The 27,001-nt window shown below is 41.0% G+C and overlaps 1 protein-coding gene across 8 annotated transcripts in view; it reads left to right on the top strand.

Moving 5' to 3' along the window:
- LOC128685468 (embryonic polarity protein dorsal) overlaps positions 1–27,001 on the top strand; it is a 157,847-nt gene that overhangs the window by 35,534 nt on the left and 95,312 nt on the right. For 4 of the 8 annotated variants that reach the window (XM_053772015.2, XM_053772014.2, XM_053772010.2 and 1 more), the window contains exons 2-3: positions 8,136–8,224; positions 24,414–24,491. In XM_053772015.2, the coding sequence (XP_053627990.1) occupies positions 24,425–24,491 (67 nt within the window). In that variant the 5' untranslated portion in view covers positions 8,136–8,224; positions 24,414–24,424. The remainder of the gene's footprint in view (positions 1–8,135; positions 8,225–24,413; positions 24,492–27,001) is intronic. The other 4 variants (XM_053772012.2, XM_053772009.2, XM_053772013.2 and 1 more) reach the window with 2 other exon arrangements.

Raw genomic sequence — 27,001 nt, 5'->3', positions numbered from 1 at the left:
TTCGTAGGTTCGCTAATCGCCCATATGCTGCAGCTGTTATGTAGTTGATGTGCGCCTCAGGAGATTCCTTTCCTTGAGTGAGGTTTGTAGTCTTTGGCCCCCTAGACTGTACTCTGCGGTCTTTTTTGCCCTTCCCTGATCTTCATGACTGCACTCGATGGGGTTGAACTCCAGGAACCAGTTGCTAGACCAGGCCTGCAGCCTGTCCAGATCCCTTTGTAGTCCTGCCTTATCCTCCTCCTCCTGAATTCTCATCAATTTCACATCGTTTGCAAACAGGGACACATTTGAGTATTCCTTCCATCATGTCGTTCACAGATACTAGGAACAATGGTCCTAGGACTGACCCCTGTGGAACTCCCTTATTACAGGTGCCTGCTCTGACACCTCATCACGTACCACGACTTGCTGCTGTCTTCCAGTCAGGATTCTCTGATACATTGCAGTGCCTACTCTGTTATACCTGCCTGGTCCTCCAGCTTTTACACTGGTCTCTTGTGTGGGACTGTGTCAAAAGCGTCCTTACAGTCCAAGAAAATGCAAGCTACCCACCCCTCTCTTGTCTCGTTGCTGTCACCTTGTCATAGAACTCTGGTGGGTTTGTGAGACAGGATTTCCTGTCTCTGAATCTGTTCTGGTTGTTGTTTATAAACTAATTCCTTTCTAGGTGGTCCACCACTCTTCTCCTGATAATCTTCTCCGTGACTTTGCATAAGTGTCAGTGACAGTGGTCTGTGGTTTAATGCTGTGTGTGTGTCTCCTTTTTTTAAAAATTGGGACTACATTTGCTGTCTTCCATACCTCAGATAGTCACCCAGTTTCGATGGATGTGTTGGTTGTTAGTGGTACACAGTGGTCCCACCTTCCACTTTTCACACCATATTCACACCCTCATATAGTCATACACACATGTTCACTCAAAACTCTTGTAGTATGTTTAAGAATAGGATATTAAGTACTCAGCAACAAATAGCAATTGGTAATTTCTAGTAGAACAGGGTGAGCAGACAGGCGAAGCATAGAATACATAAACTGGTAGGTGAGTAGGTCAGGTGTGAGTCAGGTCAGGCCAGGTAGGGAAGCACTGTAGACCATCACACGCAGACTCCACATACACTTTCAAACACCATAACACAATCCTGCCACTACTTCTCACACGCTTTATAAACCCACACTCATATGGTTACACACACACTGCAAACTCCACTTATATACTCGTACACCATAACACACAATCCCACCTTCTACTTTTGTCTGTCCGTCTGTCTCTGTCTGTCTGTCTGTCTGTCTGTCTGTCTGTCTGTCTGTCTGTCTGTCTGTCTGTCTCTCTCTCTCTCTCTCTCTCTCTCTCTCTCTCTCTCTCTCTCTCTCTCTCTCTCTCTCTCTCTCTCTCTCTCTCTCTCTCTCTCTCACGCACGCAGCAGAAGCCCTATCAGACCATTGTGGAGCCCGAGGAAAAGAGAGAATCACATCAAGAGCAGTCGAGGGGACTGTAGAAAATGAAAGAGCTAAGCTATGTGTGGAGGCCCTAACAGACCACAGCAGAGCCCAGGGAAAGCTGAGAAGAGAAAATGACAGGCCACTGGGCCCAAGGACAACAGATAGTGAAGAAACTGAAGAAAAGAAAGCTGCAATGAAGGAAACTAAATCGAATCAGGGGATACATAGGGATATGCAGTGGGAGGATGAAAGGGAGAGGTCAGTCTTTGTTTATGGGCTCCAGGAAGTTGAAGGGGAAACTTACGAAGTAAGAAGACAAGGGGAGAAAAATGCGATCGAAAGCATCATAAAAGCAGTAGGGGAAGATGACATGTCCCAGCTGGCAAATTTTTGGAGAATAGGGGGGTTTGCAAGAAGAAGAACCCAGCCAGTGAAAGTGACTTTCAAGGCAGAATCGACTCAGAACAGGACCCTGCAGGAGAAAGCAAGACTAAGGGACATGCTGGTGTAGCGAAAGGTGTATCTCGACTGCGACAGAACGCAAGAAGAAAGGCAGAAACTGAGAGAGATGGCACAAAGATGAAAGGAAAGAGAGGTGAAGATGGAGACAGGAGAACCCAGACTCAGGAGGAAGATCAAATACAGCCTCCCTCACAACCACCTACAGAAGCCCCCCAACCAGGACAACCCCAATGCAACCAAACATTCTAACCCAAAACACACATGCCATATCCAATGCCCCCACCCACCTCATTACAAACTCCACCCCCACAGCAACCACCCATAGTTCCTTATCAGGTCTCCCACTTCCCCAACCCCAACGTACCCTCCAGACCACAGTTCTAGAAAAGAAGTTGAAGGTGTGGTATACAAATGCAGATGGAATATCAACTAAGTGCAAGGAGTGGCATGAAAGAATCAAGGAGACATCCCCAAACATAATAGCACTCACAAAAACAAAACTCACCAGGATAACAGATGCAATCTTTCCACCTGGATATCAAATCCTCAGGAAAGATTGAGGGGGGAGAGGGGGAGGAGGAGTTGCACTGCTTATTAAAAACCAGTGGGGATTTGAGAAAATGGAAGGAATAGATGGTATGGGCGAAAGGGACTTCTTAGGAACAATCCAGTCTGAGGGCTATAAGGTGGTAATTGCAGTAATGTACAACCCGCCGCAGAACTGCAGGAGGCCAAGAGAAGAATTCAACGAGATCAATAGAGCAATGGTCGACACACCAGCTGAGGTGGCCAGAAGAGCTCACATGGGGGGAACAAAGTTACTAGTTATGGGTGATTTCAGTCACAAGGAGATTGACTGGGAAAACCTGGAGCCCCATGGTGGTCCCAAAACATGGAGAGCCAAGATGATGGATGTGGTACTAGAAAACCTCATGCATCAACATGTTAGAGACACTACCAGAGAGAGAGGTGAGGATGATCCAGCAAGACGACCTTGTATTCACCTTGAGCAGTTTGGACATTGAGGATATCATGTATGAAAGACCCCTAGGAGCTAGTGATCATGTGGTTCTGTGCTTTGACCACGTAGTTGAGCTACAAGTGGAGAGAGTAGCAGGAATAGGATGGGAAAATTCAAACTACAAAAGGGGGGACTACACAGGCATGAGGAACTTCCTGCAAGACGTTCAGTGGGAGAGAGAACTGACAGGAAAACCAGTAAAAGAAATGATGGACTATGTGACAACAAAATGCAAGGAGGCAGAGGAGAGGTTTGTTCCCAAGGGAAATAGAAATAATGGGAAGACCAGAACGAGTCCTTGGTTCACCCAAAGGTGTAGGGAGGCAAAAACTAGGTGTACTAGAGAATGGAAAAGGTACAGAAGACAAAGGGCCCAGGAAAATAAAGAGATCAGCTGAAGAGCCAGAAACGAATATGCACAGATAAGAAGGGAGGCTCAGTGACAATATGAAAATTACATAGCATCGAAAGTCAAGTCTGACCCGAAGCTGTTTTATAGCCACATCAGGAGGAAAACAACACTCAAGGACCAGGCAATCAGACTGAGAAAGGATGATGGGGAGTTCACAAGAAATGACCAAGAGGTATGTGAGGAGCTCAACATGAGATTTAAAGAAGTATTTACAGTGGAAACGGGTAGGACTCCAGGAAATCAGAACAGGGAGGTACACCAACAAGAGCTGGATGAGGTACACATAACTGAGGAGGAGGTGAAGAAGCTGCTATGTGAACTCGATACCTCAAAGGTGGTGGGACCAGACAGCATCTCTCCGTGCGTCCTTAGAGAGGGAGCAGAGATGCTGTGTGTGCCACTAACAAAGATCTTCAACACATCCATTGAAACTAGGCAACTACCTGAGGTCTGGAAGATGGCAAATGTAGTCTCAATTTTTAAAAAAAGGAGACAGACACGAGACATTAAACTACAGAATTGTGTCATTAACGTGTATAGTATGCAAAATCATGGAGAAGATCAGGAGGAGAGTGGTGGAATGCCTGGAAATAAACAAATGTATAATGACAACCAGCACAGTTTCAGGGAAGGAAAATCATGTGTCATAAACCTACAGGAGTTTTATGACAAGGTGACAGAAGTAAGATGAGAGAGAGAGGGGTGGATAGACTGCATTTTCTTGGACTGCAAGAAGGCCTTCGACACAGTTCCTCACAAGAGGTTAATGCAAAAGCTAGAGGATCGGGCACACATAACAGGAAAGGCACTGCAGTGGATCAGAGAATACCTGACAGGGAGGCAACAGCAAGTCATGGTACATGACAAGGTGTCAGAGTGGGCGCCTGTGACAAGCGGGGTTCCACAGGGGTCAGTCCCAGGACCTGTGCTGTTTTTGGTATATGTGAATGACATAATGGAAGGAATAGACTCAGAAGTGTCCCTGTTTGCAGGTGATGTGAGGTTAATGAGGAGAATTAAATCAGATGAGGATCAGGCAGGATTACAAAGAGACCTGGACAGGCTGGACACGTGGTCCAGCATCTGGCTTCTTGAATTCAACCTCGCCAAATGCAAAGTCATGAAGATCAGGGAAGGCAAAGAAGACCGCAGGCACAGTATAGTCCAGGTGGCCAAAGACTGCAAACCTACCAAACCATACCACGGGTGGGGTTTGATCCCGCGGTCAAAGAATCTCAAAACTCCAGACCGTCGCGTTAGCCACTGGGCCAGCTAGCTTCAGTAAGATTCATCCAACTAGGTATATTTCTACACAATAGGAAGGTTAGCATAGGCACCACTGTGACCACAAATGCAAACTTTTACAGACGAATCTCCCGCTAGCATGGCCATGACGAACTCTAGCTCAAGTCCCCTCAAAGCCGTCAACATGACTCAGGAAATCGTAATGACACGATTGCAAACAGTGGTCACAGTGGTGCCTATGCTAACCTTCCTATGGTGTAGAAATATACCTGGTTGGATGAATCTTATTGAAGCTAGCTGGCCTAGTGGCTAACGCGATGGTCTGGAGTTTTGAGACACTCTGACCGTGGGATCAAACCCCACCCATGGTATGGTTTGTTTGCAATCGTGTCATTACGATTTCGTGAGTCACGTTGATGGCTTTGAGGGGACTTGAGCTAGAGTTTGTCATGGCCATGCTAGCGGGAGATTTGTCTGTAAAAACTTGCATTTGTGGTCACAGTGGTGCCTATGCTAACCTTCCTATGGTGTAGATATATACCTAGTTGGATGAATCTTATTGAAGCTAGCTGGCCCAGTGGCTAACGCAAGAGTCTGGAGTTTTAAGACTCTGACTGCAGGATCAAACCCCTCCCGTGGTATGGTTTGTTTGCAATCGTGTCATTACGATTTCGTGAGTCACGTTGATGGCTTTGAGGGGACTTGAGCTAGAGTTTGTCACGGCCATGCTAACGGGAGATTTGTCTGTAAAAACTTGCATTTGTGGTCACAGTGGTGCCTATGCTAACCTTCCTATGGTGTAGATATATACCTAGTTGGATGAATCTTATTGGAGCTAGCTGGCCCAGTGGCTAACGTGACGGTCTGGATTTTTGAGACTCTGACCACGGGATCAAACCCCACCCGTGGTATGGTTTGTTTGCAATCATGTCATTATGATTTCATGAGTCACTGCAAACCTCAGTCAAGGAAAAAAATCTTGGGGTGAGTATAATACCGAGCACATCTCCTGCGGCGCACATCAATAAGATAACTGCTGCAGCATATGGACCTCTGGCAAACCTAAGGATAGTGTTCCGATACCTCAGTAAGGAATTGTTCAAGACTCTGTACACCATATACGTCAGGCCCATATTGGAGTATGCAGCACCAGTTTGGAATTCACACCTGGTCAAGCATGTCAAGAAATTAGAGAAAGTGCAAAGGTTTGCAACAAGTCTAGTCCTAGAGCTAAGGGGACTGTCCTATGAAGAAAGGTTAAATGCTGCACAGAATAGACAAAGTGGACAAAGATATAGGATGCTCCAGAGATGGGACACAGAAACAAGGGGTCACAATTAGAAGTTGAAGACTCAGATGAGTCAAAGGGATGTTAGGAAGTATTTCTTCAGTCATAGAGTTGTCAGGCAGTGGAATAGCCTAGAAAGTGACTTAGTGGAGGAAGGAACCATACATAGTTTTAAGATGAGGTTTGATAAAGCTCATGGAGCATGGAGAGAGAGGACCTAGTGGCAATCATTGAAGAGGTAGGGCCAGGAGCTATGACTCAACCTCTGCAACCACAAATAGGTGAGTATAGAGCACTTCTGCTCCCTCTCTCAGGACCCAAGGAGAGATGTTATCCTGCTCCATCGCCTTTGAAATATCTAGTTCACTTAACAGCCTTTTCACCTCCTCCTTGGTTGTATGTATTGTGTCCTGTATTGTGTCCAGTGAATACTTCATTGGATCTCATGTTGAGCTCTTCACGAACTTCAAAGTTGTTTCTTGTAAACTCCCCTCCTTCTTTTCTCAGCCTGATTACCTGGTCTTTGACTGTTGTTTTCTTCCTGATGTGACTGTACAACAGCTTCAGGTCAGACTGCTTTTGCTGTTATGTCATTTTCGTATTGTCATTGGGCCTCCCTCCTTACCTGTGCATATTCATTTCTTACTCTTGGACTGCTCTCCTTGCTCTTCTGGGTTCTTTGCCTTCTGTACTTCTTCCATTCTCTACCACACTTTGTTTTAGCTTCTCTACACCTCTGGGTGAACCAAGGGCATGTCCTGGCCTTCTCATTATGTCTGTTGCCCTTGGGTACAAACCACTCCTCTGCTTCCCTTGCATATTGTTGTCACATATTCCATTATCTCATTTACTGTTTTCCCTGCCAGTTCTCTGTCCCACTGGACCTCGTGCAAGAAGTTCCTTATGCCTGTGTAGTCCCCTCTCTTGTAGTTTGGCTTCATTCTTCCTGCCTCCCTCTCTACTTGTAACTATGTATTTGAAGCTTAGAACCATGTGATCACTAGCTCTGAGGGGCCTTTCATATGTGATGACCTCAATATCTGCACTGCTCAAGGTGAACACTAGGTCCAGTCTTGCTAGTTCATCTTCTTCCCGCTCTCTGGTAGTGTCCCTAACATGTTGATGCACGAGAAGCAATTGTTGACTAGTGTTACAAGTGCTTCAGCATCTTAGCCCTCCACATTTCTGGGTCTCCATGTAGCTCCAGGTTTTCCCTGTCGATTTTTTGTGATTGAAGTCACCCACAACTAATAGCTCTGCCCTGCCTGCATGGGATTTTTTGGTCACTTCAGCCAGTGTATCAACCATCTCTCTGTTACTCTCATCATATTCTTGTCTTGGCCTCCTGCTATTCTGTTGTGGGTTATACATCACTGCAATCACCACCTTGGACCTCCAGTTTGAAGTGTTTCTATTATGTAGTCCCTTGCTTCTCTGTCCCCTGTCTCCAACTCTTCAAAATCTTATTGGTGTTTGATGAGCAGTGCCACTCCTCCATCCCCCCTGTTCCCTCTGTCTTTCGTCAAGATCTGATATCCAGTTGGACAGATAGCATATGTTATCATTCCTGAGAGCTTAGTTTCTGTGAGGGCTATGATGTCTGGTGATTACTCTGTGAATCTTCCGTGCTACTCCTCCCACTTGTTATACCATCAGTGTTGGTGTACTATACCTTCAGTTTTCGTGTATGCATGCATGCATGCATGTGTGTGCATTTTTATTTAACTATCAGTTAAGATTCTTGTCAGTGTAATACTTATAATCATAAAAGTTTCTATTTTTGTGGTTTTCAATGCTCACATAGCAGGACTGAGTTTCTGCTTCTTCTGTACCAATACTGTGAATTTATTCTACCCAGTACATGCATTTTATTTTCTAAAGCAGTACTTGCATATTGCAGATACTTAAAAGAATATGTTCACTAAGAACTATGTAGAAAATTTTACTGTATTTATGTTTTCCTTATACAGTAGTTTGTGGTATTGTATTTCTAATGTGACATCTGTCTTTATTATTAAATCTAGTCAAGTTGAATTTAAGATGTGAGGGTAATTTGTGTTCCACTGTATACTGTATATAGAGTAACCAAAGAAAACTTGCGCTTCAACTGTTACTTTGTTGTATTATGGTTAAAAAAATAAATGGAAAGTAGGATAAATCAGTTTTACATTTTTGTAGTGTTTTAACTAGGATGATTTGCTTGTGTTAGGTAGGATATTATGAAAGAGCAATACAGTTCCAGAAATGAGGGATCTTGCTATTTGCAGATGTCACTGCTGTTTGATCTCTGCATTGAACTTGAGAGACGAAGACTTAGATGGTGACTGCGCATCGGGGTGAAGGAATGAGTTAGTGAGTACGTTAAAGGAAGGGGTGTGGTCAAAATATTAGCCCTCAGTTTCAGTGCTCAACTTGGAATGAGGCTGTTTATTGATGAAATACTAGTTGTCTTGTTCTTGTGTCTAAAACTTGTTTGCTTGCATGCACAGTTGAAGAAAAAATATTGTTTGTATAATGTCTTGCACAGCTTTGTTTCATATACAGGAGGGCCCTCCTTATACAGCAGGTTAGGTTCCAGGCTACTACAGTAAAGTGAAAATTGCTGTAAAGTGAAACATGGCCTTTTTTTCAATTTCAAATGAATATAAAAGCTTGATAAATTGTTTACAGGCCTTTTTTCAATTTCAAATGAATATAAAAGCTTGATAAATTGTTTACACTATCATATATTAAGTGTTCAGCAGAAGTTTGTGGTTACAGGAAAGTGGGTGCGGGAGGGAAGAGGAGCGATTGGTGGAATGATGATGTAAAGAGAGTAGTAAGGGAGAAAAAGTTAGCATATGAGAAGTTTTTACAAAGTAGAAGTGATACAAGGAGGGAAGAGTATATGGAGAAAAAGAGAGAGGTTAAGAGAGTGGTGAAGCAATGTAAAAAGAGAGCAAATGAGAGAGTGAGTGAGATGTTATCAACAAATTTTGTTGAAAATAAGAAAAAAGTTTTGGAGTGAGATTAACAAGTTAAGGAAGCCTAGAGAACAAATGGATTTGTCAGTTAAAAATAGGAGAGGAGAGTTATTAAATGGAGAGTTAGAGGTATTGGGAAGATGGAGGGAATATTTTGAGGAATTGTTAAATGTTGATGAAGATAGGGAAGCTGTGATTTCGTGTATAGGGCAAGGAGGAATAACATCTTGTAGGAGTGAGGAAGAGCCAGTTGTGAGTGTGGGGGAAGTTCGTGAGGCAGTAGGTAAAATGAAAGGGGGTAAGGCAGCCGGGATTGATGGGATAAAGATAGAAATGTTAAAAGCAGGTGGGGATATAGTTTTGGAGTGGTTGGTGCAATTATTTAATAAATGTATGGAAGAGGGTAAGGGGATAAAAGAGAGTGCAAAAATTATAGGGGGATAAGTCTGTTGAGTATTCCTGGTAAAGTGTATGGTAGAGTTATTATTGAAAGAATTAAGAGTAAGACGGAGAATAGGATAGCAGATGAACAAGGAGGCTTTAGGAAAGGTAGGGGGTGTGTGGACCAGGTGTTTACAGTGAAACATATAAGTGAACAGTATTTAGATAAGGCTAAAGAGTAAAGAGGTCTTTGTGGCATTTATGGATTTGGAAAAGGCGTATGACAGGGTGGATAGGGGGGGCAATGTGGCAGATGTTGCAGGTGTATGGTGTAGGAGGGAGGTTACTGAAAGCAGTGAAGAGTTTTTACGAGGATAGTGAGGCTCAAGTTAGAGTATGTAGGAAAGAGGGAAATTATTTCCCAGTAAAAGTAGGCCTTAGACAAGGATGTGTGATGTCACCGTGGTTGTTTAATATATTTATAGATGGGGTTGTAAGAGAAGTAAATGCAAGGGTCTTGGCAAGAGGCGTGGAGTTAAAAGATAAAGAATCACACATAAAGTGGGAGTTGTCACAGTTGCTCTTTGCGGATGACACTGTGCTCTTGGGAGATTCTGAAGAGAAGTTGCAGAGATTGGTGGATGAATTTGGTAGGGTGTGCAAAAGAAGAAAATTAAAAGTGAATACAGGAAAGAGTAAGGTTATGAGGATAACAAAAAGATTAGGTGATGAAAGATTGGATATCAGATTGGAGGGAGAGAGTATGGAGGAGGTGAATGTATTCAGATATTTGGGAGTGGACGTGTCAGTGGATGGGTCTATGAAAGATGAGGTGAATCATAGAATTGATGAGGGGAAAAGGGCAAGTGGTGCACTTAGGAGTCTGTGGAGACAGAACTTTGTCCTTGGAGGCAAAGAGGGGAATGTATGAGAGTATAGTTTTACCAACGCTCTTATATGGGTGTGAAGCATGGGTGATGAATGTTGCAGCGAGGAGAAGGCTGGAGGCAGTGGAGATGTCATGTCTGAGGGCAATGTGTGGTGTGAATATAATGCAGAGAATTCGTAGTTTGGAAGTTAGGAGGAGGTGCGGGATTACCAAAACTGTTGTCCAGAGTTCTGAGGAAGGGTTGTTGATGTGGTTTGGACATGTAGAGAGAATGGAGCGAAACAGAGTGACTTCAAGAGTGTATCAGTCTGTAGTGGAAGGAAGGCAGGGTAGGGGTCGGCCTAGGAAAGGTTGGAGGGAGGGGGTAACGGAGGTTTTGTGTGCGAGGGGCTTGGACTTCCAGCAGGCATGCGTGAGCATGTTTGATAGGAGTGAATGGAGACAAATGGTTTTTAATACTTGACGTGCTGTTGGAGTGTGAGCAAAGTAACATTTATGAAGGGGTTCAGGGAAACCGGCAGGCTGGACTTGAGTCCTGGAGATGGGAAGTACAGTGCCTTCACTCTGAAGGAGGGGTGTTAATGTTGCAGTTTAAAAACTGTAGTGTAAAGCACCCTTCTGGCAAGACAGTGATGGAGTGAATGATGGTGAAAGTTTTTCTTTTTCGGGCCACCCTGCCTTGGTGGGAATTGGCCAGTGTGATAATAAATAAAAAATATTAAGTGAGCAATAGTGCTAGGCTTAAAAAATGCATTTACAGTACACATATTACTTACCTTAAAATATATTCGTCTTTGGCATATAGTGAGTGGTGAATATATTTATTGTAGGAAGTCTGAATAAATGAAGAATGGGTGTAATAGAAAAGTGCTGTTTTAGCAAAACACCATAAAGCGAAGCACTGTAAAGCAGGGCCCTCCTGTAAAGTACAGTAGAGTACTTCACAGTAGGTTAGTTTATATTAAGAGAGTCAGATGGTTGTTTGCCTTCACCTAAAAAAAGGGTACTTGTAGCTTGTATATGGGGTTTGAACCCATGGCAAGCTAGTCCTAAAACTAGCAGGCCAGTGTGTTATCCGCTGAACCATGCTTGAATAATAAGATTTATCCGACTAAGTTTATTTCTATTCAGTTCACAGGATTATAAGTACTTACTGAACTGAGTGAGGCATGAACCCTTCTATATGCAGCGAGTTGTTTACAAGTGTGTTATTATGATTTTGTGAATCATGTTATATAATGTTTAACATATATATATAGAGGCATTGTTAATGATAAATCATTAACAATGCCTTCTTAATCTGTTAGTAGGGCAGGACAGATATGAGACACTGTGTAAAAAACTAATTAACTTGCATTATGCCACTTTTGAGTATATTGCCTACAAACTTTTGCATCATATATGCAACAATATCTCAGTAACCAACAATACAGTTTTGATCAAAATGGTCTCATTTTAAAGCAAATTTAGTGAACGTTTGAGGGTGGTAAGGTGAGTTCATTGGTATACTCTGGAACCAAAGCACTGTTGTTGGGCATGACTACATAACCAAACATCCCTTTACTCTTAATGAAAAAAGGAAGGATAAGGTGATGAGCTCACCAATCTGAGTAAAGTTTATGCTACTTGGAAGAATATGAACATTTGGACAGTTTTCACTCACTGGCAAGTTCGTTGTTATTCTTCTCAGTGCCTCATATAAATTTTTTATGTGGTGTATAAAACTTGTGGGTTGTCTCCCACCAAAGTAGAGTGACCAGAGAAGAGGAAACACATTTACCATCATTCATTGAATTGCTGCCTTGCCAGAAGTGTGAAGATATCACAATTCTGCACTGTACTTCTCACCCCCAGGACTCAAGACTGGCTTATGGATTTCCCCAAAATCCCTTAATAAATGTTGCCTTGCTCACACTCCAGCAGCATGTCAAGCCACAAAACACCATTTGTCCCCACTCCAGTCTAACATGCTAATACAAACCTGCTGTTTGCTCAAGACCCTAGCACTCAACACCTTTGCCCCTTCCCTCCAACCCATCTTGGGACAACCCCTACCCTGCATTCACCTTCTTCTACCCAATATATACACCTTGATCATTCCATCAGTTGCATCCTCTCTGAATGCCCAAACCACCTCATTGATATGTATCATCCATATTTATCAGAGGTTCAGACTTGGCTGGTAATGATGGTCTTTTTGTGTATTATTTGCAAGCTGCTGTTTTTCTTCTCATGAGAGTCACTGTTATTCTTCCCAGACTCTCACTCACTGATCACTTATTTTTTTAAATACTGCTATTCATAAGATACTGTGGATCTTAAATTCAACATGAACTACTCTGTGATGTAATATTAAAATTCAGCAGAAACACTGCTTATTATATCTAACCTTTTTTTTTTTATACCAGTACACTACCTGCATCCCAAGTTAATGTTTGTCTTAGCCATCCAACTTTGTTGTCACTCTAGAAATAAATCTTGTCTTATCAGCTTTGCTTATCTAATGCCTTAATACTTTTTGCTCTAGTTGCCATCCACCTGAATGCTCATTATTCTGTACTGTACCTGTACTATACTTTACTTTTACTGTGCCTGTACTATACTGTACCTGTACTATACTGTACCTGTACCGTACTGTACCTGTACTGTACCTGTACCATACTGTACCTGTACCGTACTGTACCTGTACCGTACTGTACCTGTACCGTACTGTACCTGTACCGTACTGTACCTGTACCGTACTGTACCGTTACTGTACTGTACTATACTGTACCTGTACTGCACCTGTATTGTACTGTATCCATACCTCTACTGTACTGTACCTGTACTGTATAGTTTCTTTATCAAGGGCACTTGTTGACCATGGGGGTACTGTTCTAGTGGAAGAAATTTAAAGAAAGTACTTTTTTTTTTTTACTTGTATTTTTTCTCCTGTGGCTATATTCATTGCACTTCCATTCAGTGATTTGGTGTATTCTTTTCCATTTCTACATCAACCTTTTAGTAAATGTTCTTATCTAGTTGTTTGTCATTTATTTTTCACTTAATTTTTCCTTACATTTTTATTACTGTACTTCCCTTCTGCTGTTGTGTGTTAGTGTTTCTTGAAGGCAGTCTTGATTTTATTTTGTTTCTTTCCTTCTGCTTGTTCAAGACAGTCTTTCTTCCTTTTTGTTTCTTTCCTTCTGCCTTCTTGTTGAAGACAACCTTTGTTCTTATCACACATTGTTTTCCATTTGGAGCAGATAGATGGTGCTTTATAATAGCCAGAGCAGTATGTAGAAATTGTTGACTAGTGTTACAAGTGCTTCTTCAATTATTTAGAACTTTAAGATGTTTGAAATACCTTTAAGAATCTTGAACACTTATTTAACACTTGTGTTAATAAAAATGTGTTTATTTAACACTTATGTTAAATAAGTGTTACATAAGTCCGACTAAGAGATAACTAGGTGAGATATTCTCTATACCTCTCCCATCATCGCCTTCCTTTTATCTACATCATCATAAAGGGGAAATTGGGTAGTTATGGCAGACATTTACAATGATTTTCCATTTATTAGTATCATTATTATTTTCTTCTTTGTTGTCTTCTCTTCTTCTTTTCCTCTTCCTTTACTATTAACAGAATGCTTTATATATTATTATTCCTGTTATTACTGTCATCATGAAGGATTAAATGATGTATATACATGTGTATAAACACATTGAAAGAGTACTGTAATTCTTATTGTGGGGCTCAAAGTATTTCTGACTGGGGTTCTACAGATGACATGCACTTTAATCCTTGTATTGTCTACACACACTACTTTAAAGGTACTTGTAGCATGGTAACCTATTTCTTTTTATTATGCAGGTCCATAGTGGGAAAATTTATGGAATCAATAATTGCCAAAGCAATTCGTAGCCATCTTGATAGGCACAGATGATTATTAATGAATCTCAACACGGTTTTACAAAGGGGCGTTCCTGTCTTACAAATTTACTAACTTTTTTCACTAGGGTGTTTGAGGAGGTAGATCATGGTAATGAATACGATATTGTGTATATGGACTTCAGTAAGGCTTTCAATAGAGTTCCACATCAGAGGCTATTGAGGAAACTTAAGGCACACGGAATAGGAGGAGAAATTTTTTCCTGGGCAGAGACATGGCTGACAAATAGGCAGCAGAGAGTGCATAAATGGGGAGAAATTAGAATGGGGGCACATCACAAGCGGTGTTCGTCAGGGGTCAGTGTTGGGCCTGTTGTTATTCACAATTTACATAAATGACATGGATGAGGGAATAAATAGCGACATGAGCAAATTTGCTGATGACACCAAAATAGGCCGTCCAATTCATTCTAATGAGGACACTAGAGCACTCCAGGATGATTTGAATAGGCTAATGCAATGGTCGGAGAAGTGGCAGATGCAGTTTAATATAGACAAATGCAAAGTTCTGAATGTTGGACAGGTAAATAACCATGCCACACATAAACTAAATAATGTAGATCTTAATACTACTGATTGTGAAAAGGATTTAGGAGTTCTGGTTAGCAGTAATCTAAAACCAAGACAGCAGTGCATTAGTGTTCGCAATAAAGCTAACAAAATTCTTGGCTTCATATCTAGAAGTATAAATAATAGAAGTCCTCAGGTTGTTCTTCAACTCTATATATCCTTGGTTAGGCCTCATTTAGACTATGCTGCTCAGTTCTGGTCACCGTATTACAGAATGGATATAAATGCTCTGGAAAACGTACAGAGGAGGATGACAAAGATGATCCCATGTATCAGAAATCTTCCCTATGAGGATAGACTGAGGGCCCTGAATCTGCTCTCTCTCTCGAAAGGCCTAGAATTAGGGATGATATGATCAAGGTGTATAAATGGAAAACAGGAATAAATAAAGGGGATGTAAATAGCGTGCTGAAAATTTCCAGCCAAGACAGGACTCGCAGCAATGGTTTCAAGTTGAAAAAATTCAGATTGAGGAGGGATATAGGAAAGCATTGGTTTGGTAATAGAGTTGTGGATGAGTGGAACAAACTCCCGAGTACAGTTATGGAAGCTAAAACGTTGTGTAGTTTTATAAATAGGTTAAATAAATACATGAGTGGGTGTGGGTGGGTGTGAGTTAGACCTGACTAGCTTGTGCTTCTGGGTCTGGTGCCGTGGTCCTTCCTTGAGTGGAGGTGACCAGACTGGGTGGGTCATTGGGCTAATTTGGGGGGGGGGACATGGACCTGCTCTGCATGGGTCAGTAGGCCTGTTGCAGTGTTCCTTCTTTCTTATGTTCTTATTCTGTTGGATTTTGTGTGCCATTAAATACAATGGAACCTCAGTTTTCGTGATTAATCCGTTCTAAAAAGTCTAACGGAAACTGAATTGTACAAAAACTGAAGCAATATTTCCCACAAGAAATAATGTGACTCCAGTTAATCCGTTCCAGACAACCAAAAATATTAACAAAAAATACATTTTGTAGAGAATAACTATAGTTTTACATACAGAAAACAATGAAAAATAAATATAAATGACTAATGAAATGGATAAATGAACATTTAATATCACTTTTACTTTATTGAAGACTCTTGTTGGCGTATGGAAGACGGCAAGGAGGGGAGGAGGAGGAGGAGGAGGAGGAGGAGGAGGAGGAGGAGGAGGAGGAGGAGGAGGAGGAGGAGGAGAGGTTATTGTTTGGAAGGGGAATTTCCTTCCATAAGGACTTCAGGTATCATTGCCCTATCCGGGGTTACTTCTCTTTTTTGTCTTTTACTGGCACTAGGTCAGTGTACCCTTGTTGCACAAAAAATCTGTCCAGAGAGGTCTGTTTCTGGCATATCTTTAAGATATGCCCAAAGTGGGACAAGGCATTGTCATTGAACATGTTGCAGACACGGCTTGCAGCAGCTTTGTTAGGGCGATATTTCTCCACAAAACTTTGCAGCTTGCTCCACTTTGCACACATCCTTAATCACTGAAGAAGGCACATTCTCCCTTCTCTCTTCCTTCTCCTTTGAAGCAGTTTCCTCAGTTGCTGTCTGTTGCTGTTCCAGTTGAAGGTCTTGCAGCTCTTCAGTGGTTAGCTCTTCTCTGTGGTCTTCCACCACCTCTTCCACACCCTTGCCACTCACATCCCACCCCATGGACTTCCCCAAAGACAGAGTAGATTCCATAATAGGTGTAGGGTCGTCAGGGTCAGCCTCAAACCCTTCAAAATCCTTCTCAAGGACACATTCTGGCCACAGTTTTCTCCAAACAGAGTTCATTGTCCTGGAAGTCATTCCTCCAGAACTCTCTTATAGTCATTTCAGTGTCTGAGGTCACTTCAAAGCACCTTTGAAACAGTGCTTTGGAGTAGAGCTTTTTGAAGTTTGAAATAACCTGCTGGTCCATGGGCTGGATGAGAGGAGTAATATTAGGGGGCAAGAACTCCTCCAACAATTGGTCTTCCAAGTCTGGAGGATGAGCAGGAGCATTGTCCATTACCAGGAGGCACTTGAGTGGCAATTGATTTTCCGCAAGAGGCGGCGGTGTTTTCAGTAGCCCTATATACCTCTAACAAAATTGGAGGACTCGGTTTCATGCGGTCCTTTTTCTATCGATTAATTGCTTAACTTGCTACACTGTTTATCCTACACTTTATCGCTGGCTGGCGCTATAGCCTTCATCGACTCCTGCTGCTTTAGTATCGCTCATATTGCAGAATCACTGAAGAAGGCACATTCTCCCCTCTCTCTCAGCCTTTTACCAAAGGGCTGGCTGGCACTAGGAACTTCTTTGGGGCACATGGTAGCTTATTTAGTAGTTGCAAGCACTAAAAAGAATAGAATAATACGAAATGTATCGTATGAACGTGTGGGATCATGCTCACTGGCTGATAATGGCACACTGAGTGTCAGGCCGTTGTTGCCATGCGGATGCATTTGGGACGAATGACTATTACTGAGCTCGATGACGATCACCGAACCAATATTTTGACGAAAAAAGTTACTATTTCCGAATATTACGAAATCCGACGACTACGAAATCCGGGGGTCCACTGTATATACATCTAGCTATCCTCAGTTTTTGGGGATTTCTTGAGTAGTTTCAAACTGGCTGAGTGATTTAGTATGTGTCAGTATAGTTAAGCTTGGGAGATGAGATGTGTTTTGATTATAGCCCTAAATTGATTGGCAGACAGGGGACCTTTTCCTGGTTCAGGCAATGAATTCCAGATCTTAGGGCCTTTTATGTGCACTACATTTTTGAATAGGGTGAGACAGACATGAGGGATGTCAGAGTTTTGTGCCTTGTGTTATGCCTGTATGTTCTGTCGTAGCTAAGGTGGAGAAATTTGAGAGGAGGGTTTATTTTGGAGTTTAGTGTACTTTATGTGTACAGTAGTAGGCATAATAATATGAATGTATATTTTATGTATTAAGTAAGCTCAAACAGCAGAGGGGTGTGTTGTCTGGTGTGGGAGATGATCATCTTCACAGCAGCCTTTTGTTGGTTATTAAGGGTTTAAGGTGATTAGACATAGTAGATCCCCAAGCACAAATGCTATAGGTGAAGTAAGGGTAGATTAGAGAGTGATATAGTGTAAGTAGTACTGTTTGGGGTACATAGTACCATATTTTAGAAAGGATGCCTACTGTTTTGGAGACTTTCTTGGCTATGTGTTGGATGTGGGTCTGAAATTTAAGGTTGTAGTCAAGGTGTAGACCTAAAGATTTGCCCTCAGTGTGTCTTCCTTAGGGGGAACCATTTATCAATATGTTAAGTTGGATACAGTGGAACCCCAAGTTTCATCCGCCCTTAGTATCGTACGCCTCGAGTTTACAACCGTTTTTTCAGCTCAGTTTTATTCCGAGTTTTGCACTGTGCCCCGTGTTTCGTCCTTCGTACCAGACCTGTTCGCCTGCCTGTGCCTGCGTGCCTGCCCACACGGGCGTCGTGAGTCAGTGTGGCTTTGTTTCTCCTCGAGTGAATATAGACATTTTCATTAATCCATCTACAGTGGACCCTCGAGTTTCAAACTTAATCCTTTCAAGGACCTAGTTCTAAAGTCGAAATGTTCGAAAGTCATACCAATATTTTCCATGAAAAATAATGGAAATACAATTAATCTGTTCTAGAAACCCAAAAGTATTCACAAATAAATACATTTTATAGAGATTACATTATAGTTTTACATACAACAAACATACATAGTACAATTAGTAATAAATTTAAATAAACATAAATAATATTTTTAATTACCTTTATTGAAGATCAGTGATGGCATCTGGAAGATAGGGAGGAGGAGAGAGGGAGTTGGGGTTAGTGTTTGGAAGGAGAATCCCCCTCCATAAGGACTTTAGGTATCAAAGCCCTTTCTGGGGTTACTTCCCTTCTCTGTCTTTTAATGCCACTAGGACCAGCTTGAGAATCACTGGACCCGTCTTGCAAAATAACCGTCCACAGTCCTCTGTATCTGGTGCCTCTTTAACATTTCCCTGAAGTGGGACATGGTTCTGTCACTGAACTTGTTGCAGAGATGGCTTGTTTCAGCTTGGTCAGGGTGATACTTTTCAACAAAAGTTTGCAACTCATTCCACTTTGCACACGTCCTTAATCCTTGCCTTTTCACAAATAATCGTCTCTGAAACATTATCACCTGCCATCTCTCTATCTTTGGTCCACACCAGCAATGACTTCTCAGCCAGATCGACTGTCTGTGGTCTATTTTTGGTTAGCATATCAACACCTTTCACAACATCAACTTCCTTGATTTGTTCTTTGTTTGCCAGGATAGAAGCGATGGTTGACTTGTTTTGCCATACATCCTGGCAAGCTCAACAAGTCTCACACCACTCTCATATTTTTGTATTACAGTAGGGCCCCGCTTTACAGCGTTTCACCTTACGGTGTTCTACTAATACGGCGATGTTAAATTTTGACCAGAATTTACTATACAGCAAGCGGTCTTTCAAATACGGTGTGCCCCACCCAGTTTGTTTACATTCTCTGTGAGCGCATCTATTATGTCTGGAAACTTTCCAAACTTTCAAGTGTTTTAAAGTTATTGTGTATTTTATATGTACTCTGATAATTATGCTTATGAGTGCCTGTACCTAAATATACTTACACACTGTGCTGGTGTGCAGGTACACATGAAAATTGTTTAGTCTCTCTACTCATGATGCCATAGTAATGTGTACTACGTAATAATAATCTCTCTTGGACACATTAAATGTCTTATTTTACGTTAATATAGACATTTTCATTAATCCATCTGTGATATTTTCTTCAAAATTATATAAGAAACACGTTAGGTAGCATATAAACATTATATATACACCCACAGAATAAAAAATTGACATATGAGATTTGTTTACAAAGAGACTTTGTAGGAATGTCGGAAGAATTACGTTTTCTTTAGTCAAACACTGGGGGATAACTGTAGATAAATATTCCTTTCACATGCCTTCACTCTGTATATAGCAGTTCATGACCCTTGTGAGTTTAGTGCTTCTTTTTTATTATGATTAAAGTAATAATAACTTGTGAGAATAATAACATAATAACTTGTAATAATAATAATAATAATAATAATAATAATAATAATAATAATAATAATAATAATAATAATAATAATAATAATAATAATTTGTCAGAGCATCATTCCTTCTAAAAATTACATGAGAATGGAAGTGTTGGCCTTTATTTACTCTACTGTACCACTGAGGAGACAACTTGTACACAATGTAAGGTGTTTGTATGAATGTGTATGAACCATAACCAGACACATTGTCTGTTTGTTTACGTAGTGGGTGGGGTGGCCAGGCTGGCTTCCCAACACTACCCTACCTACCACACTACTTTCTACAAATAAATACTTTTCACCTTCCACCCTACATTAGGACTACAAATATTTTAAGATAAGTAATGAGTGTACTGTATATGCATTTTATCACTCTATGGAGCTTTAACCCTTAAACTGTCCAGGCCCGGTGGCCTGGTGGCTAAAACTCCCGCTTCACACACGGAGGGCCCGGGTTCGATTCCCGGCGGGTGGAAACATTTCGACACGTTTCCTTACACCTGTTGTCCTGTTCACCTAGCAGCAAATAGGTACCTGGGTGTTAGTCGACTGGTGTGGGTCGCATCCTGGGGGACAAGATTAAGGACCCCAATGGAAATAAGTTAGACAGTCCTCGATGACGCACTGACTTTCTTGGGTTATCCTGGGTGGCTAGCCCTCCGGGGTTAAAAATCCGAACGAAATCTTATCTTATCTTATCTTATCTTATCAGATCTACGTTCACATGCGTAGTGCTCCAAAAGTAGATCTATGTTTTTTTTACATATTTTCAAATATAACAAAAAAAAATGTAGATCAAAGTTTTTTTTACACTTTTTCAAATGTAAAAAAAGAAAAGAAGATCTACTTTTTTACATACTTTCAAATGTTGAAAAAACGTAGATCTACGTTTGGACAGTTTAAGGGTTAAGCATCATCATAGTATATTATATGTGGGTGGGGTGGCCAGGAGGGCTACCTCACCTAACTTCTTAGAGTAAATACTACTCACCTTTTGCCCTACATTAAGACTACTAATATTTTGAGGTAAATAATGAGTGTACTGTGTGTGTATTTTACTTTTTTATTGTTTTAATGCCTAATTCTATTGCTAACTTAATATATGGCATTTATATGCATTTATAAGTGGAAAAATATGGCGTTCTGCTTTCTGGTGATGTCTGCTTTCCAGCAGTAGCCTGGAACCTAACCTGCCGTATAAGAGGGGCCCTACTGTATTTCCTTCTTCACGTCTATGGTGTTTCTAACTTACTTTACCACAGGGGTACCACTAGCAAGTTTCTTTGGGCCCATGGTAGCTTATTTCACAGTCGCACAAGCACTAAACACGATGAATTAATAGTGAAATGTTTGAATGAACGTGCAGGTTAGTGTTCACTCAAGCATCAACAAAGCCAGACTACTTATGATGCCTGTGTGGGGATGCGGACAGAGCGGGCTGGTGACAGGTCCGGTACCCGGCAGTTTGAAAGACCGGTAGAGTTCGATACTCAGAACAAAATTGGTTCGAAAAAAGCGGTCGAAACTTGAAAAGTTCGATAATCAGTACGTTCGAAATTCGAGGGCCCACTGTATGATAATTTCTTCAAAATTATATAAGAAACACATTACATAGCATATAAATATGCAATGTTTATATGTTATTGAGTGGTGAGCACCGGCGAATCGAGGGAGGAGGGTGAAAGGTAAGCATTACGTTTTCTCTGATGCAGCATTAGAGAAAACTGAGTCTGGCGTCTGGTGCAGTAACCGCCCTTCGTACTTGTTTGTTTACAATTCTCGGCATGAATTATTCATTATTTCTCCCTTTGTTTATGATGGCATCTAAAGGTAGTTGTTAGAAATGATTAAACAGAGTGAACATGGTATATTGATGTAATAATATGGCTGTGTAGTGTAATAATATGGCTGTGAAGTGTAGCCCAGGGGGGCTACATACGTGCACCTACATCAACAGGCTACCTACACTGAATTTCTACAAATAAATACTACTCACCTCTCGCCCTACATTAAGACTACAAATATTTTAAGGTAAGTAATAAATATACTGTAGCAGCAAAAGACAAAGAAGGGAAATAACACTAGAGAGGGCTTTGATACCTGAAGTCCTTATGGAGTGGGATTCCCAACTCCCTGGAACGGATTAATTGTATTTACATTAATTCTTATGGGAAATATTGCTTCGGCTTTAGGATGTTTCGACTTCAGTCCATGCTCCTGGAACAGATTAAGGACAAAACTCGGGGTTCCACTGTATTTAAGGCTCTGTTTCCTAACAGCATGTAATAGACATTGTCTGTATTAAGAGTGAGTTTGTTGGTCATCATCCACTTAAATATTTTTAGTAGCTTATTGTTAACAGTGTCACTAAGCATAGTTGGGTTTGTGTGGGAGAAGACATAATTAGTGTCATCTGCAAACAGATCATTGATGTAAATAAGAAAGAGCTTAGGGCCAAGGACACTGCCCTGTGGCACTCCAACAGCTACAGGCTGGGTAGACAAGGTTACACCGTTTGTGGAGATGTACTGGTGTCTATTGCTATGATTTTAGGTATTGAAAGGTATGTCCTCTGACCCCATAATGTTCTAGTTTAAGGAGCAAGATATTGTGGTTCACTGTATCGAATGCTTTTTGCAGGTCTGTGAAGATCCCCAGAGAGTATTAATTTTTTTTTTTTCAAGAGCTGCATATAGCAGTTCAAGCATTTGTATAATTGCATCATTTGTACTTTTTTTTTGGCCTATACCCAAGCTGGCAGGGGTTAAGTATGTTGTGAGTTATTAGGTAGGAGTAAACTCGCTTATGAATTATTTTTTCAGAGATTTTTGATAATAAGGGCAAGCTTGATGTAGGCCTATAATTCATTTCAATTGGATTACCTCCTTTGTGAATTGGGGTAACCCTTGCTATCTTAAGTATGGAAGGGAAAGTTGAAGATTCCATTGATCTGTTAGTTGCAATAATGGGAGACAGCACATGTGCTTCTTTTTTTTGTACATGAGTGGTAGCAAGTTATTTAGGTATTTTTCTTGTTTTTAAGTGACTTTATGATCAGTGAGACTGGTAGGATTAGTAGCAGCTAGATATAGGTATTTGGGTAATTTCCAGTGAGGTAGTCTTTTGCCTGTGTATTTGAGGTTGGGATTTTGCTTGCTAGTTTTGATCCTATAGTATAGAAGAGGATATTAAGTTTGTTGGCATTGTCTGCAGGCTGGATGTCTGGTTTATCTGGTTTAGCTAAGTTTATATCTCTGTTGCTGGACAGTTCTCTAGAGCCCCGGATTTCAGAGAGGGTTTTCCAGGTCTTTTTTCATATCCCCTTTTATTTCATTAAGTCTTCTTGCACAATACAGTTGTTAAGACTTCCATATTAGGTTAGTAACTTGATGTGTATTGTTTAAAAAAAAAAACATACTACGGGTGGGGATAGATCCTGCGATCAGAGAGTCTCAAAACTCCAGACCGTCGTGTTAGCACTGGGCCAGCTAGCCACAATAAGATTTATCCAACTAGGTATATTTCTTCACCATAGGAAGGTTAGCATAGGCACCACTGTGACCACAAATGCAAGTTTTTACAGACAAATCTCCAGCTAGCGTGACCGTGACGAACTCTAGCTCAAGTCCCCTCAAAGCCGTGGTATGATTTGTTTGCAATTGTGTCATTACGATTTCGTGAGTCAAGTTGTGTGTTGTTTTGTCTGTTTTGTTATTAAACCCAGTTTGGACTGTTTTTAATATTGGTGTTTTTTATCAATGGATTTGAGGATATTGTTTGTAAGCTATGGGCTGTTTAGTCTCTTAGCTGTGATTTACTTAATTTTAATTGGACAATGCCTGTTATAGAGGTTTTGGGTTTTATGAAGAAAAATTTTGACACATTCATCAGTATCATGATTGTTGCCTAGCTCTCTGTGCTAGTCAGTGTCACTGCTGAAAAAGTTATTTACTGATGACTCGTCACGTAGTCAAAATGAGATCTTTCTAGTGTCTTGAGGCAATTTACACAAGTTGGTTATGAGGAAGGTAGGGTAGTGGTCAGTGGTGTTATTTGTGATTATCCCAGCTTTTAGTAGGAATGTAGGATTGGTCCAGACGTCCTCAAATAATGAGGCACTTGTCTTGGAGATTTTTGTTGGCTTAGTTATAGATGGTAGTAGCAGTCATGCATTTATAATTCTAAGCCATTTGCATATGCAGTTATTTTTTTAATTATTGAGATGGGCAAGACTAGGCAGTTGTTAATATTATTTAACTGTTTCAAACAAAGTAATTGAATGAAAATTAAAATTTGTTGTTAAGGTGTCCCGTAGCTCGATTGCTAGTGCAGTCAGCTCACACACTGAGGTCCTGGAATCAATCCTCTGGTACGGCTGGAAAACATTAGGATGTGTTTCCATAAGACACCTGCTGTCCCTGCTCACCCATTAATGTAAAATGGGTACCTGGGAGTAAGTGGACTGGTGTGGGTCACATCCTGAGACAAAATTGACCTAATTTGCCCAAAATGTTCTGCAGACAAGGCATGGTCACAGACCAGGCTGCAGGGGCATTGACTCCTGAAACCCTCTCCAGGTATAACAAGGGGCTTTCTGTATAGTAGTATGTCATTGATGTCAGCTAGGCCTGTATACCTTGTACATGTACCTGTAGAAATAAAGATGTTATTATTAATTATTAATGGTGAAGATTATGTATTTGGGATTTTGGCTTTTTTTGTGCCTAACTTTCGTTTTTCATTTGTGTGTGGCAGGTGTTGGAGGCATGGCTGATCCAATGTTTGTAGCCCAGCGCAGTAACAACCAGCTGGCTCTCAACATTAGTGATGTCAGTAAGTATCTTCAGTGTTTTGTGAAACTCTTAATGACTTCTCCATACTCTTGCTTCCCTCGTTCTTTGTTTCCCTTCTTCCCTCCTTGTTTGTTTCTCTCTTTGCTTGCTTCCTGCCTTCCTGGTTTTCCTCCTTTGTTTCCCCCCTTCCTTGTTTCCCTCCTTCCTTATTTCCCTCCTTCCTTGCTTCCCTCCTTCCTTGTTACCCTCCATCCTCATTTCCCTCCTTCCTTGCTTTCCTTCTTCCTTGTTTCCCTCCTTGCTTGCTTCCCTCCTTGCTTGTTTCCCTCCTTCCTTGTTTCCCTCCTTCCCTGTTTCCTTCCGTATTTCCCTCATTGCTTCCCTCCTTCCTTGTTTCCTTCATTCCTTTTTTTCCTCTTTACTTTCCCTTCTGTTCTTTCCCTCTTTTTTTCTCTCTCTCCTTCCCTCATTCTTTCTTTCTCTTTCCTTGCTTCCCCCCTTCCACCTCTTTCTTTCCACCTCTCACATTCATGCTTCCTTCTTCCTCACATTCTTGCTTCTCTCCTACATTCTTACTTCCCTCCTCCCCATATTATTGCTTCTCTCCTTCCCATATTCTTACTTTTCTCCTCCCACATTCTTGCTTCTCTCCTCCCACATTCTTCCCTTTTTTCCTATATTTCTTTTAACATTTACTTTTTTCCATTTTATATATGACAGGATTTAAACTAGTTAATTGGTTTTGCTTAAGTAATGTATACTATTTTTGTTAACTACAGTGGACCTTCTCTTTTCATAACTACAGTGGACCTTCTCTTTTCGTCTTAATTCGTTCCAGAGAGTCTGACGAAATGTGAAATCGACTAAAACTGAAACCATTTTCCCATAAGAAATAATGTAAATCTAATTAATTTGTTCCAGCCACCCAGAAGTATTAACAAAAAAATATTTTTTATACATTAACCCTTTCAGGGTCGAGAGGCCCTCTCCTAAACTTGTTCTCAGGGTCGAAAATTTTTCGATCATAATGACACCAAAAGTATGAAATTTGATGGAAAACTTAGGGAATTATGCTCTCGCGAAGTTAGTGGTCTTGACGATGTTTACGCATCGGCGATTTCGCTGACTTTGAGCCCTATTTTCAGCCAATTCCAGTGTACTAGTTGACAGACATCATAACTATTTCACTAGAACTCCATTTTTTCTATCGAATGAGTACAAGAAACCACCCATTTACTGTTTTCAATTATCCAATAAAGTGGTCAGAAATTAGCAATTTTGCCAATTTCACACAAATTTCAAAAGATGCCAGTTTCCAAATAGGGTCCAGAATAAACAAGACAGACATTCCTGGCACTAAAATAACATTTCCTCTGTTCATTAGTCACGTCCCCACGCCCCTCTTACATTTCATTTGCTTTCCACTTTGAATTTTTATTCTCACAAAAAATAGAAGATTTACTGTTATGCAGACTACTACATTAGTGTAGAAATGGTATAAATAATATCAGTGCACTTGTGAAAGAATATTAGACTCACTAGTTGATGTGTATTGGGCACATGGCATGATTTGTTTACTTTTGAACTTTGGCAAAAATCGAACATTTCTGCTACTTTGAGCTCAATTTCAAGGTACTTTTCATTGTGAAACGAATCAAAATCATCTCAGTGTCTGTAATATGTCTTCCATTCTATAAAATGAGACCAGGAAAACTGGAATACAACCATAAATACCATACGAAAATACAGCGCAAAGTCGCTGTTTTAAACCAAAAACACGGTGAAAGTTTTTTGTTTCACATTATGCACTGTGTGCTGCAGGATTTTTTTTTATACTGTGCACACTGACCACATAGACCCATTCTTTCATATGTAGGCCTACCAGCTTTCTCTCGCTAGATTTGAAGGCGCTAGAATTTAGGCATGCTAGTACGTCAATAACCCTGGTGCGTAAGCCGTACTAGTATGTCGGAAACCCTGAAAGAGTTAAATATAGATTTACATACATAAAAGAATGAGAAATCAAGTATAAAACAAAATAACACGACACTTACCTTTATTGAAGACTCTTGGTGTATGGTAGACAGGGAGGAGGGGAGAGGAAGGAGAAGTCACTATTGATTGGAAGGGGAATCCCCTTCCATAAAGACTTTTAGGTAACAAGTCCTTTGTTTTTTAATGGCACCAGGGCCAGCTTGAGTCACTGGACCCCTGTCGCACAAAAAATTGTTCCAGAGAGCTCTGTTTCTGGTGTCTCCTTAAAACTTGCCTAAAATGGGACATGGCATTGTCATTGTACATGTTGCCAACACGACTTGCAACAGCTTTGTTAGGCTGATGCTCCTCCACAAATGTTTGCACCCTTTTCCACATTACACAAATCTCCTTAATCTCTGAAGAAGGCACTTTCTTCTCTCTCTCTTCCTCCTCCTCTGAAGCATTTTCCTCAGCTGTGCTCTGTTGCTGTTGCAGATGAAACTCTTGCAGCTCTTCAGTGTTTTGCTCTTCACTGTGGTCCTCCACCAACTCTTCCATATCCTGGCCACTCAC

Source organism: Cherax quadricarinatus, chromosome 8 (assembly GCF_038502225.1).
Source record: "Cherax quadricarinatus isolate ZL_2023a chromosome 8, ASM3850222v1, whole genome shotgun sequence".
Taxonomy (NCBI): Eukaryota; Metazoa; Arthropoda; class Malacostraca; order Decapoda; family Parastacidae; genus Cherax; species Cherax quadricarinatus.
This window is presented reverse-complemented; position numbering and strand designations above follow the sequence as displayed.